Source organism: Rattus rattus, chromosome 3 (assembly GCF_011064425.1).
Source record: "Rattus rattus isolate New Zealand chromosome 3, Rrattus_CSIRO_v1, whole genome shotgun sequence".
NCBI classification, from domain to species: Eukaryota; Metazoa; Chordata; class Mammalia; order Rodentia; family Muridae; genus Rattus; species Rattus rattus.
Window position 1 is genome coordinate 821,870 of NC_046156.1, and position 13,281 is coordinate 835,150.

Consider the following 13,281-nt stretch of genomic DNA (forward strand, 5'->3'; position numbering starts at 1 on the left):
ATGCAGGAAAACATAAATAAACAAGTAGAAGCCTATAGATTGGAATCACAAAAATCCCTGAAAGAATTCCAGGAAAACACAATCAAACAGGTGAAGGAATTAAAAATGGAAAAAGAAGCAATAAAGAAAGTATAAAGGGAAACAATCCTGGATATGAACACCAAAGAAAGAGACAAGGAGCCCAAGACACAAGCATCACCAACAGAACACAAGAGATGGAAGAAAGAATCTCAGGAGCAGAAGATTCCATAGAAATCATCAACACAATGGTCAAAGATAATGTAAAACGGAAAAAGCTACTGGTCCAAAGCATACAGGAAATCCAGGACTCAATGAGAAGATCAAACCTAAGGATAATAGGTATAGAAGATAATGAAGACTCCTAGCTCAAAGAACCAGTAAATATCTTCAACAAAATCATAGAAGAAAACTTCCCTAACCTAAAGGAAAAGATGCCCATAAACATACAAGAAGCCTACAGAACTCCAAATACATCGGACTAGAAAAGAAAATCCTCCCATCAAATAATAGTCAAAACACCAAATACACAAAATAAAGAAAGAATATTAAAAGCAGTAAGGGAAAAAGGTGAAGTAACATATAAAGGCAGACCTATCAGGATCACACCAGACTTCTCACCAGAGACTGTGAAAGCCAGAAGATCCTGGACAGATATCACACAGACCCTAAGAGAACACAAATGCCATCCCAGGTTACTGTATCCTGCAAAACTCTCAATTAACATAGATGGAGAAACCAAGATATTCCATGACAAAACCAAATTTATACAATATCTTTCTACAAATCCAGCACTACAAAGGATAATAAATGGTAAAGCCCAACATAAAGAGGCAAGCTACACCCTAGAAAAAGCAAGAAACTAATCGTCTTGGCAACAAAACAAAGAGAAGAAAAGCACACAAACATAATCTCACTCCAAATACAAATATAACAGGAAGCAATAATCACTATTCCTTAATATCTCTCAACATCAATGGTCTCAACTTCCCAATAAAAAGACATAGATTAACAAACTGGATACACAATGAGGATCCTGAATTCTGCTGCCTTCTGGAAACACACCTCAGAGACAAAGACAGACACTACCTCAGAGTGAAAGGCTGGAAAACAACTTTCCAAGCAAATGAAGAAGAAGTGGAATAGCCCTTAAATATCGAATAAAATTGATTTTCAACTAAAGGTCATCACAAAAGATAAGGAAGGACACTTCATATTCATCAAAGTAAAAATCCACCAAGATGAACTCTCAATCCTAAATATCTATGCTCCAAATACAAGGGCACCTACATACATAAAAGAAACCTTACTAAAGTTCAAAGCACACATTGCACCTCACACGATAATGATAGGATATTTCCACACCCCACTCTCATCAATGGACAGATCATGGAAACAGAGATTAAACAGAAACATAGACAGACTAAGAGAAGTCGTGAACCAAATGGACTTAACACATATTTATAGAACATTCTATCCTAAAACAAAAGGATATACCTTCTTCTCACCACCTCATGGTACTTTCTCCAAAATTGACCATATAATAGGTCATAAAACAGGCCTCAACAGATACAGAAAGATAGAAATAATCCCATGCGTGCTATCAGACCACCACAGGCTAAAGCTGGTCTTCAATAACAATAAGGGAAGAATGCCCACATATACATGGAAGTTGAAAAATGCTCTACTCAATGATAACTTGGTCAAAGAAGAAATAAAGAAAGAAATTAAAGACTTCTTAGAATTTAATGAAAATGAAGGTACAACATACCCAAATTTATGGGGCAGAATGAAACTGAGCTAAGAGAAAAACTCATAGCTCTGAGTGTCTGCAGAAAGAAACAGGAGAGAGCACACATTAGCAGCTTGACAGCATACTAAAAGCAATAGAACAAAAAGAAGCAAATACACCTGGGAGGAGTAGAAGGCAGGAAATAATAAAACTCTGTGCTGAAATCCACCAAGTAGAAACAAAGAGGACCATACAAAGACTGAACAGAACCAAAAGTTGGTTCTTTGAGAAAATCAACAAGTAGATAAACCCTTAGCCAGACTAATGAGAGGACACAGAGAGTGTGTACAAATTAACAAAATCAGAATTGAAAAGGGAGACATAACTAAAAAATCAGAGGAAATTCAAAATCATATATTCAAAAATCATCAGATCCTACTACAAAAGACTATATTCAACAAAATTTGAAAATGTGCAGGAAATGGACAATTTCCTAGACAGATACCAGGTACTGAAGTTAAATCAGGAACAGTTTATGACCTGTTAAACAATCCCATAACTCCTAACGAAATAAAAGCAGTCATTAAAGGTCTCCCAAACAAAAAGAGCCCAGGTCCAAATGGGCCTCCAATTACTGGAAAATATCATCGTGAGTAAAGTAACCTAATCACAAAATAACACACATGGTATGCACTCACTGATAAGTGGATTTTAGCCCTAAAACTCGAATTACCCATGGTCCAATCCAGAGACCACATGAAGGCCTAGAAAAAGGGTGACCAAAGTGCAAATGCTTCAGTCCTTCTTAAAATGGGAAAGAAAAATATAGAAGGAGATATGGAGACAAAGTTTGGAGTAGAGACTGAAGGAATGGCCATTCAGAGCCTTCTTTACATGGAGATACAGAATATATATATATATATATATATATATATATATATATATATATATATATATATATATATGAGAACAGGGTCCTTGTTGGAGGAATTAGAGAAGGAAGTGAACGAGCTGAAGGGGCTTGCAACACCATAAGAACAACAATACCAAACAACCAGAGCTCCAAAGGACTAAAACCACTACACAAAGCCTACACATGGAGAGACCCATAGCTCCAGCTGCATATGTAACACAGGACGGCCTTTTTGGGTACCGATGGGAGGAGAAGCCCTTGGTCCTGCCAAGGCTGGGCCCCCAATTACAGGTAAATGTTAGGAGGGTGTGAATGGAATGGGGGGGGAGGGTGAACACCCTTATAGAAGTAGGGGACGGGGATGGGATACGAGACTCATAACTGGGAAACCTCAAAAAGAGATAACATTTGAAGTGAAAATAAAAACTGTCTAATAAAAAACAAAAAAGGAAAAAAGGATCCCTTAATACCATTCAACAGACTATGCTTTATTCAGGAATCACAGTGGCAGCACTACAACTAAGGTGACTGACATCTTGAGAAACATCTTCTGAGTGCACAGGGTAGATAAGAGCTACGCTTCCCACTGAGTATCTGGAACACTTGATCACTTAGGACAGATCATTTTTAGCAGGTTCCTGATACCAAAAGCAGGGAAACTTCTGTGTAAGGGGTCATCACAGGCACATGTAGAAGGAAAAGATTAGAAGATTCCTCTGCATTCATGAAAGACTATGGAGGGAAGGGGAAGGTGTTCCTTTGCAAGTACATGAGACAGAGTCTCTTCTCTTCCCCTGTCCTGATGAGTGCTGAAGGCCTCACTTGCTCTTCGGTGGACACTTCTGCTGGCAGGATGGAGGAGGTTGCACAGGAGGGCATTTCTGCTGGTATGAGGAAGGGGGACAAGGTTCTGGACACTTTGGAGGAGGACAAGGCTCTGGGCACTTTGGAGGAGGACATGGCTCAGGGCACTTTGGAGGTGGGCACACAGGAGGAGGCTGGCAAGGCTGCTTGCACTGCTGCTGTTGGTAAGACATAGTGCTGGAGTCTCAGGATCTGAAAGAGATTACATGAGGGTGTTCAGGGGTGAGAAACTCAGAGAAGAGAGATGGAGCTATGAAGTATCAACTGAACTTGTCTCTCTGAACATCAACATCATTTCCCAACTCCTATTTTAGGACTTTCTGGCTTTTCTCTTTCTTGTCAGCACTCTTTTGCAGCAGCCTTGAGAAATGATCCTGTGTTACATTCCTTCTCTCAAGATAAAGTATTTTGTCAAAGAAACAAGTAATGCTGTTTACACAAGAGAACACCTTTAAGACAGGCTGTCACAAGTACTGGTGCCCTGGAAAATAACAGCATCAGTTCCTGTCCTCTTCATTACATGTATTACCCCAGCAGGGTGTCTGGGATTGGAGAGCAAAGGACAGCTGAGGAAAGTCTTAGGTTGTAATACCTACTTAGGTATATAGCCTTTCAAAGAACACCAAATGATGTACATAAAGGGAAATATTCTGTGTTCTACAAGTTATTATATGTAAAGGAAAGCCATGTATTACCCTTCACTGTTGTATCCACTGTGAATTTTCTTACTGCTATGTAGGTCCCATTCATCAAATAACCAAAACTGAACTCAAGACACTTACTCTGTTAAAATTGACTATAGCACATAGAACAAACAAAACGACAGACCAACTCAAGAAAAGATACTCACCAGGTTCTCCAAAGTAGTCTAGGATGTGACTGTCAGGAGTCTGCAGTCATACTGTCAAGGACCAATTTATAGAACTGGCTGGTTATCCCAGTGGAGGCAGAGATGACTGAGTGTGGGCAGGTCCGAAAATTTCCAAACCAAAATGCAAATCCATGCATGACTGGCTTGAATGGGACTCTACAAAATGGAAATCATCCTGTTCCTGGACATTGTCATTGTTGAGAGCTGTGACTCAGTGAGTCCTTCCCTGTTTTAAGTTTCAGTAAGGTCTAACTGGTTACCTATGTGCTCTTTTGTGATTGTAGCCAATGTTTTTTTTTCTTCTGTTACAACTCTCATATGTCCTTCAGTATGTATTTTATTTGTTCTACTTTATCTTATTAATATTCTCTGTTGCCTTTGCTCACTTATTGTTCTATTTTTTAAGTATAATTTTCCTATAGACTGAAAGAAAGTATTAAAATTTTTAATTGTGGTTTTAGCTTCATGTATGACAACCCTGTGCTTAGAGTCAATTCATTCCTCCTTTCTTCTAACTTGGCTGCCTTGTCTCTGGCTTCATTGTAGACGATTCCCTTAGCATCACAACGAATTGATGTATGAGCGTGGCAATATCCTAAAGGCGAACCCACCTGCTCTTAGGAAAAAGTGAGGGAGGATGTGCAAGAGAATAATGGGAAAGGTTGAATAGGACAAGGGGCTGAGAATAGGTTATAAAATTAATCCAATAATGATAATAATAAGTAGAAGAGCAAAATTAAAAATATGAAAATGTTTCACTTCATACATAAAACACCTCCTGAAAAACAAACATGATACACGATTACATCCATCTCTTATGTTCAATATTATTGATGAAATACACATAAGAAAATAAAGGGAAGATGAAATATAACATGTGTTGGAACACAATACCTATGCTAATTATGTGCAAACCACATCTTTAATGGACCAATTGTACTATTGTCATTGTGCTATTGATGGTGGTAGTACAAGTGATGTTTTCCTTCCTGGAGTCAATAGGCATGTAAATAGTGATGGACATGGATATGATGCTCTTTATAGGGATGAGAAGAGTGAGGATGGCAATGATAGGGAAGGTAGGTAACAGTGGATAGTGTGATAGCCTGCACAGTTTATGATAATAATCATGGAATTGATAATGAAGATGGTCATCTTACAGATGGAGATGAGCTGGTAGTAAGGGTGGTGGAAACAATGTGGACAGCAGTTTCTAAAACTATTAGTTGAATACATCTAATTAGGTTCTGTAGTCTGTGCAAATGAAAAGGCATGAAATAGTTCAATTTTTACTAAAGATAAGTTTGGGGTATAATTAACAGTTTCCACAAATAACAGTAACAAGAAAATGTTCACTATTTCCAGTTATTAAAGAAACAAAACCCAAAATTGCACCAGAACAATTTTACCTGTGTAAGAATGGGTATCATTGACATAATAACAGTACCTGGCAGAACAGTGGAATAAAAGGAGCACAAATACTGAAATTATAGAGGAATACATTAATCAAACAAATATGGAAATCATTTTGGGGTCTTCCAAAGAAATAACACTGAAGAAAACCTCTCATATGATTCTGCAGCATCACTTGCATTCATTATATTGAAAAAAGTCCTATACTACATACAATTCAAATGCCTAGATAACCATCTATGTTCCAGCACTACTCCTAATATTCAAAATCAACAACGTAGCTGCTTAGAACAGAATGAATGAATTAAGAAAATATAACACACATATATAGATGAGTAATAGTCAATGATAATGAATAATGATATCATACAATTCTGAGACTGGTGATGGAAACGGCCTATAAATGTATTAAAACAATACAGAACTTTTAAAATCCAAAGTTGACAGAGGTATTTCAATTATAAAAGTACAAAAACATAATAGTTGAGGTAAATTTGTTACTATTGGTCCCATGGAAGGAGTGAAGAGAGATCAAAAGACTTGGTATTAGGTGAATGTATGAGTGTGTCCTAAATAGAACTTTCATATCTGAAGATTAGATAGTCCTCCTGAATTAGCATGTCACAAAGGAAACACAACAGTTATGCAGAGTCCAATAATGTGTCTGTTGAGAAAACCAACACAAAATAATCTTGATTATGCCAAAAAGTCAGTCAAAACCAGATTACAGCCATTCTGAATGACATGGGAGTCAATGAATAAAACTAAAGAACTATAGGACACAGGAAGCACAAAAAGTAAGATCAATTCAAGAAAAAGAGAATGCAAAAAGTTCTTCAATATATTCCATGACCGTAGTACCAAAAGTCTGCAATCATGGATTCAAGGACCAATTTATAGGATTAGCTGGAAAGCCCAGTTGGAGCAGAGCTGAATGAAAGTGGTTGGGTCCCAAAAATTTTGAGGCCAAATTGCAAATCCCTGCAAAAATTATAATAGAGTACATATTAGAAGAAAAGGACACATGGATATCATTCATCACATTGTGCTTTATTCAGAAAATGACATCACAATTGCAGCACTACAACTAAGGTTACTGACAGCTTGAGAAACATCTTCTGAGTGCACAGGATAGACAATAGCTACACTTCCCACTGAGCGTCTGGGACAACAAATCGCTGAGGACAGATCATTCTCACCAGGTTCTTGATAGCAAAAGCAGTAAAACCGCTGTGTAAGGAGTCATCACAGGCACATCGAGACAGAAAAGGGTAGAAGGTTCCTCTACATTCATGACAGTCTTTGGAGGGAAGAGGAAGGTGTCCTTTGCAAGTACATGAGACAGATCCTCTTCTATTCCCCGTGTCCTCATGACTGTTGAAGGTCTCACTTGCTATTGGGTGGACACTTGTGTTGGCATGGGGGAGGAGGTTGCACAGGAGGGTATTTCTGCTGGCATGAGGGAAGGGGTTCATGGTTCATCACAAGGCTCAGTCCACTTTGGAGGAAGACAAGGTTCTGGGCATTTTGAGGAGGACAAGGCTCTGGGCACTTCGAAGTTGGGCACACAGGAGGAGGCTGGCAAGGCTGCTTGCACTGCTGCTGTTGGTAAGACATAGTGCTGGAGTCTCAGGATCTGAAAGTGATTACATGAGGGTGTTCAGGAATAATTACTTCAGAGAAGACCGGTTGAGATATGGACCATCAAGTCCACTTGTCTCTCTAAACATCGTTATTTCCAAACTCCTTTTTTAGAGCTTGTTGCAGTTTTCAGTTCCTGTGAGGACTCTGTCCCTGCTGACTTCTGAAATCCTTCTGCATTTCAGTTCTTTTCTCAAGGGAAAGTATTTTGATCCGAGCAAACAAGTAATGTTTTTTATATAAGGATTCACCTTCAAGACAAGCTTTCACAAGTATTGGTGCCCTGAGAAATAATATTACCAATTCCTGTCCTCTTCATTACATGTGTCATCTCAGCAGTGTGTCTTGGGCTTGAGAATAAAGCACAGCTAAGGGACGACTCGGGTTTTAGATACTTAGGTGTATAGCCTTTCAAAAAACATTTAAAAATGTGTATGAAAAAGTAAACTGTGTTCTACAAGTTATTAAATGTATAGGAAAAGTCACTTATCACTCTTGATTATTTTATCCTCTTCTGTTTCTGACTACTAAGTTTTGATCATCTCATGATCAAAACTGAACTCAAGACACTTTAATCCTCCAAAGACTGTAAACAGGAAGAACAAGACAGACCAAATAAAGACACTCACCAGGTACTCAATCTCTTTACTTGAGTACCAGGAGTCTGCAGTCACGCTGTCAAGGACCAATTTATAGAAATAGCTGGCCAGCCAATGGAAGCAGAGGTGACTGAGAGTGGGTAGTTCCAAAAATTTCCCAACCAAAATGCAAATCCATGCATGACAGGCTTGACTGGGACTCTACAAAGTTGGAAATGCATTTCTGTTCCTGAACAGCATCACTGTGACTCACTGGACATTTCCCTCTTTACAGTTTCTATCTTACTGGCCACCTAAGTTCTATTTTGTGATTGTAGCCAATACTTGATTTCTTTGTTACAACAATTTTTGTCCTAAATTACATGTTTTATTTGTTCGCTTCAGCTTATTAACATTCTTTGATGCCTTGGCTCATTAAATTCCTGTTTTCTAAGGATAATTTTCCTGTAGACTGAAAGAAAGATGGTAATAAAGATTTTAACCATGGTTTCTTCTTTATCTATGACAACTCTATGCCTAGAGTTAGTCATGTCTCCCTCCTGAGAATCCTGATTTTTCTGAATGTTGGAAAATATGATATGCCCTTCATAACAGAGATTTAGGGTCTTTGTTCTTGCCATTCTTCAGGACAGCATGTCAAAAGACACTGTGGGCATATGTTTTTGAACTCCCCTCTAAATATGTACACAAAACTGTTTATCACGACAGTACTAGAACTAAAATTCCATGTTCTTTCTTAGGTGTTCAGGGCACTTTGAAGGAGGACAAAGATTGGGACACTTCAGAGGTGGCCACACAGGAGGAGACTGGCAAGTCTGCCTGCACTGCTGCTGTTGGTAAGACATAACAAATACATGGCTCAAGAGGCAGGTAGGAGCTGAGGCAGACAAAGACTCAAAGTGAGAAACAGAGGCACATACACAGAAAAACATCAGTCTTACAGTTTAACTTCCCTCCCATGTAGTTACAAGTATCACTCTCTTATTTTCTATGGTTTTACCAAAATTACTGTCTTTTTAAAACTGACAAAATGAATTAACATGTTATTTTTCTGTAATTTTAATTCATTTATTGAATACTGTTAGAAAAAGCCATTTCTTATTATACAAATTAGTGAATCGATACTAGATAACCATACGTGGTTTTGAAGACATTGTTGAAGTGTATGAATTTTTATACAATATCATCAAAATTTTCCAGTACGAATTGAATTTATTACAGCATCTTGCATATTTTATTGTATAGTTATTGCTAAAAGAATAGGAAATGTACACAATAATTTTCTAAATATTTCTTCTCATGTCTAGTTTCCGTCCTAAATACAGTTCATGTCCAAGTGAAAAATGACCTAGATAAAAATAACAAACATTTACATATATATTATATATACATATATATATATATAAATTGATGAATATATATCATATATATAAATATGATGAAAATTCATACCACATAATATATGATACTATATGATTATTATACATACTATATGATTATTACATATATTATACATACTATATGATTATTTTCACCATAATCGATGATAAACATTGAAATTGTAGAATACACTGTCCTAGTTTTGAGCTGTCAGCAATGTTTGATTTAATCATGATACCACTCATTACATGCACTATGATGAAATTACATTAAAAATGGAAAGGAAATATCCAATTAAAAGACTTCAGGTGTTTTGTTTTTTTTTGATATTTTGAAAAACCATTAACACAATGCTGTACACAGAAGTGAACACGTGAAAAAAAAATGATACTACAAGAAAATAGAATGAGTAGGCTTCCCTGAATTAGTGACCATCATCTGCAACAGAAACTCAAAGCCAAGCAGAGGAATGAAGAGTACCACTACATGTAAAAAAAGGAAACAATCAACTTAGAAACTGCAGCTTTACATATACAAGTCAAGTTCGCAAAATTTCATTAATTAATCACTGGTAGACAGGAAGAGAGATATTCATCAAGGAAAAAAGTATAATTCTCCTATTTATACCTCTATCAGCCATAGATAATCTTCTCTACAAACAAACAAAAAATTACAACAAATATTCTTTAGATTTAAAATATAAAATATATCTCATTCTCATAAAAAATTCTACAGGCTGAGCTATACAACATTGTAAAATGCATAGTCTTATCTGGAAATAATTTCTCTGTGATACATCAAGGTTTAAACAGAAAGTAATCTTAACAAACTTAAAAAGTGATACTTCCCTCTGTTTGATCAAATAATAATGGAAAAATAGAAACAGGAAGAAGTATACTTTCACGTTGTACAAATTCATGGGAAATGAACAATTTTCTTTTAAATTATTAGAAAATCAAAGTAATGTTTAAAGCTTTAAGTCTCTAGGCTTGAACCTATTAGAATGGTGGATATATAGAAAAGGCAGTTGTATCAAGTTTAAATTTAATTTAAGTGGGAAATTTATATTTTATTTAATTATGAAATATTTCTATATTATACAATATTTTCCACCATAGCATATGAAATTTCTTCTCTCTTCATGAAGCTAACATAACTTCGATGCCACTGCCTCCCATAAAAAAAATACTGAAATTGTGCACAAATCTTGATCAAGAATAGAAACTAATTATAGAAATATATGATGGGACTCACAAAATTGGAAATCCATTTCTGTTCCTGATCATTATTATTGTGACTCATTGGACACTTCCCCCTTTACAGTTTCAGTAAAATCTTACTGGCCACTTAAGTTCTCTTTTGTGATTGTAGCCAACTAAAACTTTTTGTTCTAAATTATTTTTTCTACTTCATCTTGTTAATATTCTGTGATACCTTGGCTCATTTAAATTCCTTTTTTAAGGATAATTTCCACATAGACTGAAAGAAAGAAGATATTAAAAATTTTAACTGTGGTATCCTCTTTCTTTATGACAACCCTATGTCTAGATTCGGTCATGTCTCCTTCCTGACAATGCTATTTTTCAGAATGTTTGAAATATGATATGCCCTGCAATGCAGAGATTTAGGGTCTTGGATCTTGATGTTTATCAGGACAGCATGTCAAATGACACTTTTGGGGTATATATTTGATCTCCCTTCTAAATATGAACACAAGACTGTACCAAAACTAAAATTCCATGTTCTTTCTTAGGTGTTCAGGACACTTAGGAGGACAACGCTTGGGGTACATCGGAGGTGGGCACACAGCAGGAGACTGGCAAAGCTGCTTGCACTGACACTGTTGGTAAGACATAACAGACACATGGGGTACAGGGCAGACAGGAGCTGAGACACACAAAGACTCAAACAGAGAAACAGAAACACATACACAGAAAGACCATCAGTCTTACAGTTTAACCTCCCTCCCATGTAGTTACAAGTATGACTTTCTAATTTCCTATGCCTTTACTTAAATTACTGTCATATTAAAACCTGACAAAATTAATTAAAATATTATTTTTAGTAATTTTAATTCATTTATTTAATTCTATTAGAAAAAGCCATTTTTGATTATACAAATTATTGAATCAATATTAGATAAACATTTATGGTTTTGAAGACATTGTTGAAATGTATGTATTTTTGTACAATACCATCAACGTTTTCCAATATTAATTGAATTTATTTCAGCATCTTGCATTTTTAATGTATAATATATTGCTAAAAGAATAGGAATTGTACACATTAATTTTCTAAATGTTTCTTCTGGCTTTAGTTTCTATCCTAAATACAGTCCATGTCCAAGTGAGAGATGACATAGACAAAAAACAAACATCATATATATATATAGATATATACATATATATATATATAATGAAAATTCACATGACATTATAGTGTATTGGCATGTAAAAGAAAGAGCATAGTATGTAATAACTATGAACAAAACTCAGGCATGTTAACTGAAGTTACTCAAGAAGTGGAAAACAAATACTGTGTGATTTCGCTCAAATTTCAGATCACAGAGTCTTACAGGATGATTTTGGTTTCCATGAGTACAGTGTAGGTGAGAGAAGAATATGAAAAGTTTTCTGAAAGTTATCTAAGCTACAATCAATGCAAACATAAGTTCAGTGAAGTTTTTTGTATTTTCAAATTTCTACTTCACAGGATTGTTTTCATCATAATCAATGGTAAACATTGTAAGTGTGGAATATACTTACCTTGGTTTGAACTGTCAGCAATGTTTGCTTGAATCATGGTACCACTCATTGCGTGCACTATAATGAAACTCCATTAAAAATAAAATGGAAATATCCAAATAAAAAAAGGCTTCAGGTTTTTGTTGTATTACTTTCTAAAGACCATTAACACAATGCTGTACACAGATAGAAGTGAACATGTGAAAAAAGTCATTCTCCAAGAAAGTAGAATGATTAGGCTTCCCTGAATTGGTGACCATCATCTGCAACAGAAACCTTAAAGCCAATCAGAGGAATGAAAAAATACCACTACATGTAAAAAAGGAAGCAATCACTTGAAATGTAAATAAGAAATACTCAAGTTAAAAAAATAAAATAAAAAAAGGAAACAATCAACTGAGAAACTGCAGCTTTATATATATAAGACAAATTCGCAAAATTTTATTAATTAATCACTGATAAACAGGAATAGAGATATTCATCAGGGAAAAAAAGGAATAACCCTCGTATGTATACCACTGTCAGCCACAGATAATTTTCCTAAAAACACACAAAAAAGCTACAACAAAAAGATTCTTCATATTTAAAATGTGAAATATATCTCACTCTCAAGCCAATCCTACAGGCTGAGCTACATAACATTGTGAAATGCACAGTGTTACCGGGAGATAAGTTCTCTGTGATACACCAAGGTTTATGAGAGAAGGTAATCATAACAAAATGAAGAACTGATACTTCCCTTCGGAAATATAGAAACAGGAAGACGTATACTTCAAAGTTGTAGAAATACATGGAGATTGAACAATTTTCTTTTAAATTATTAGAAAACCAAAGTAATGTTTAAAGCTTTAAATCTCTAGACTTGAATTTATCAGAACACTGGATGTACAGCAAAAGAAGTTATATCAAGTTATTTTTAAATTTAATTTAACTGGGAAATTATTTAAGAATGAAATATTTGTATATTATACAATATTTTTCTGAATAGCAGTTGAAAATGCCTCTCCTTAAATGAAGCTAATATAACTTTGATGTCATGGCTTCCAATAAATCAGATACTGAAATTGTGCACAAATCATGATCAAGAATAGAAACTAATTATAGAA

At 35.6% G+C, this 13,281-nt stretch overlaps 1 protein-coding gene and 1 pseudogene across 1 annotated transcript; both read right to left on the reverse strand.

The window, feature by feature from the left end:
• Positions 1 to 3,481: 3,481 nt before the first annotated feature.
• LOC116896118 (small proline-rich protein 2I-like) lies at positions 3,482 to 3,700 on the reverse strand. The gene has a single exon (XM_032897082.1). The coding sequence runs from the start codon at positions 3,698 to 3,700 to the stop codon at positions 3,482 to 3,484; it is 219 nt and encodes a 72-aa protein (XP_032752973.1).
• Positions 3,701 to 7,197: 3,497 nt separating this feature from the next.
• On the reverse strand, positions 7,198 to 7,428 carry LOC116896116 (annotated as a pseudogene).
• Between the last annotated feature and the right edge of the window lie 5,853 nt (positions 7,429 to 13,281).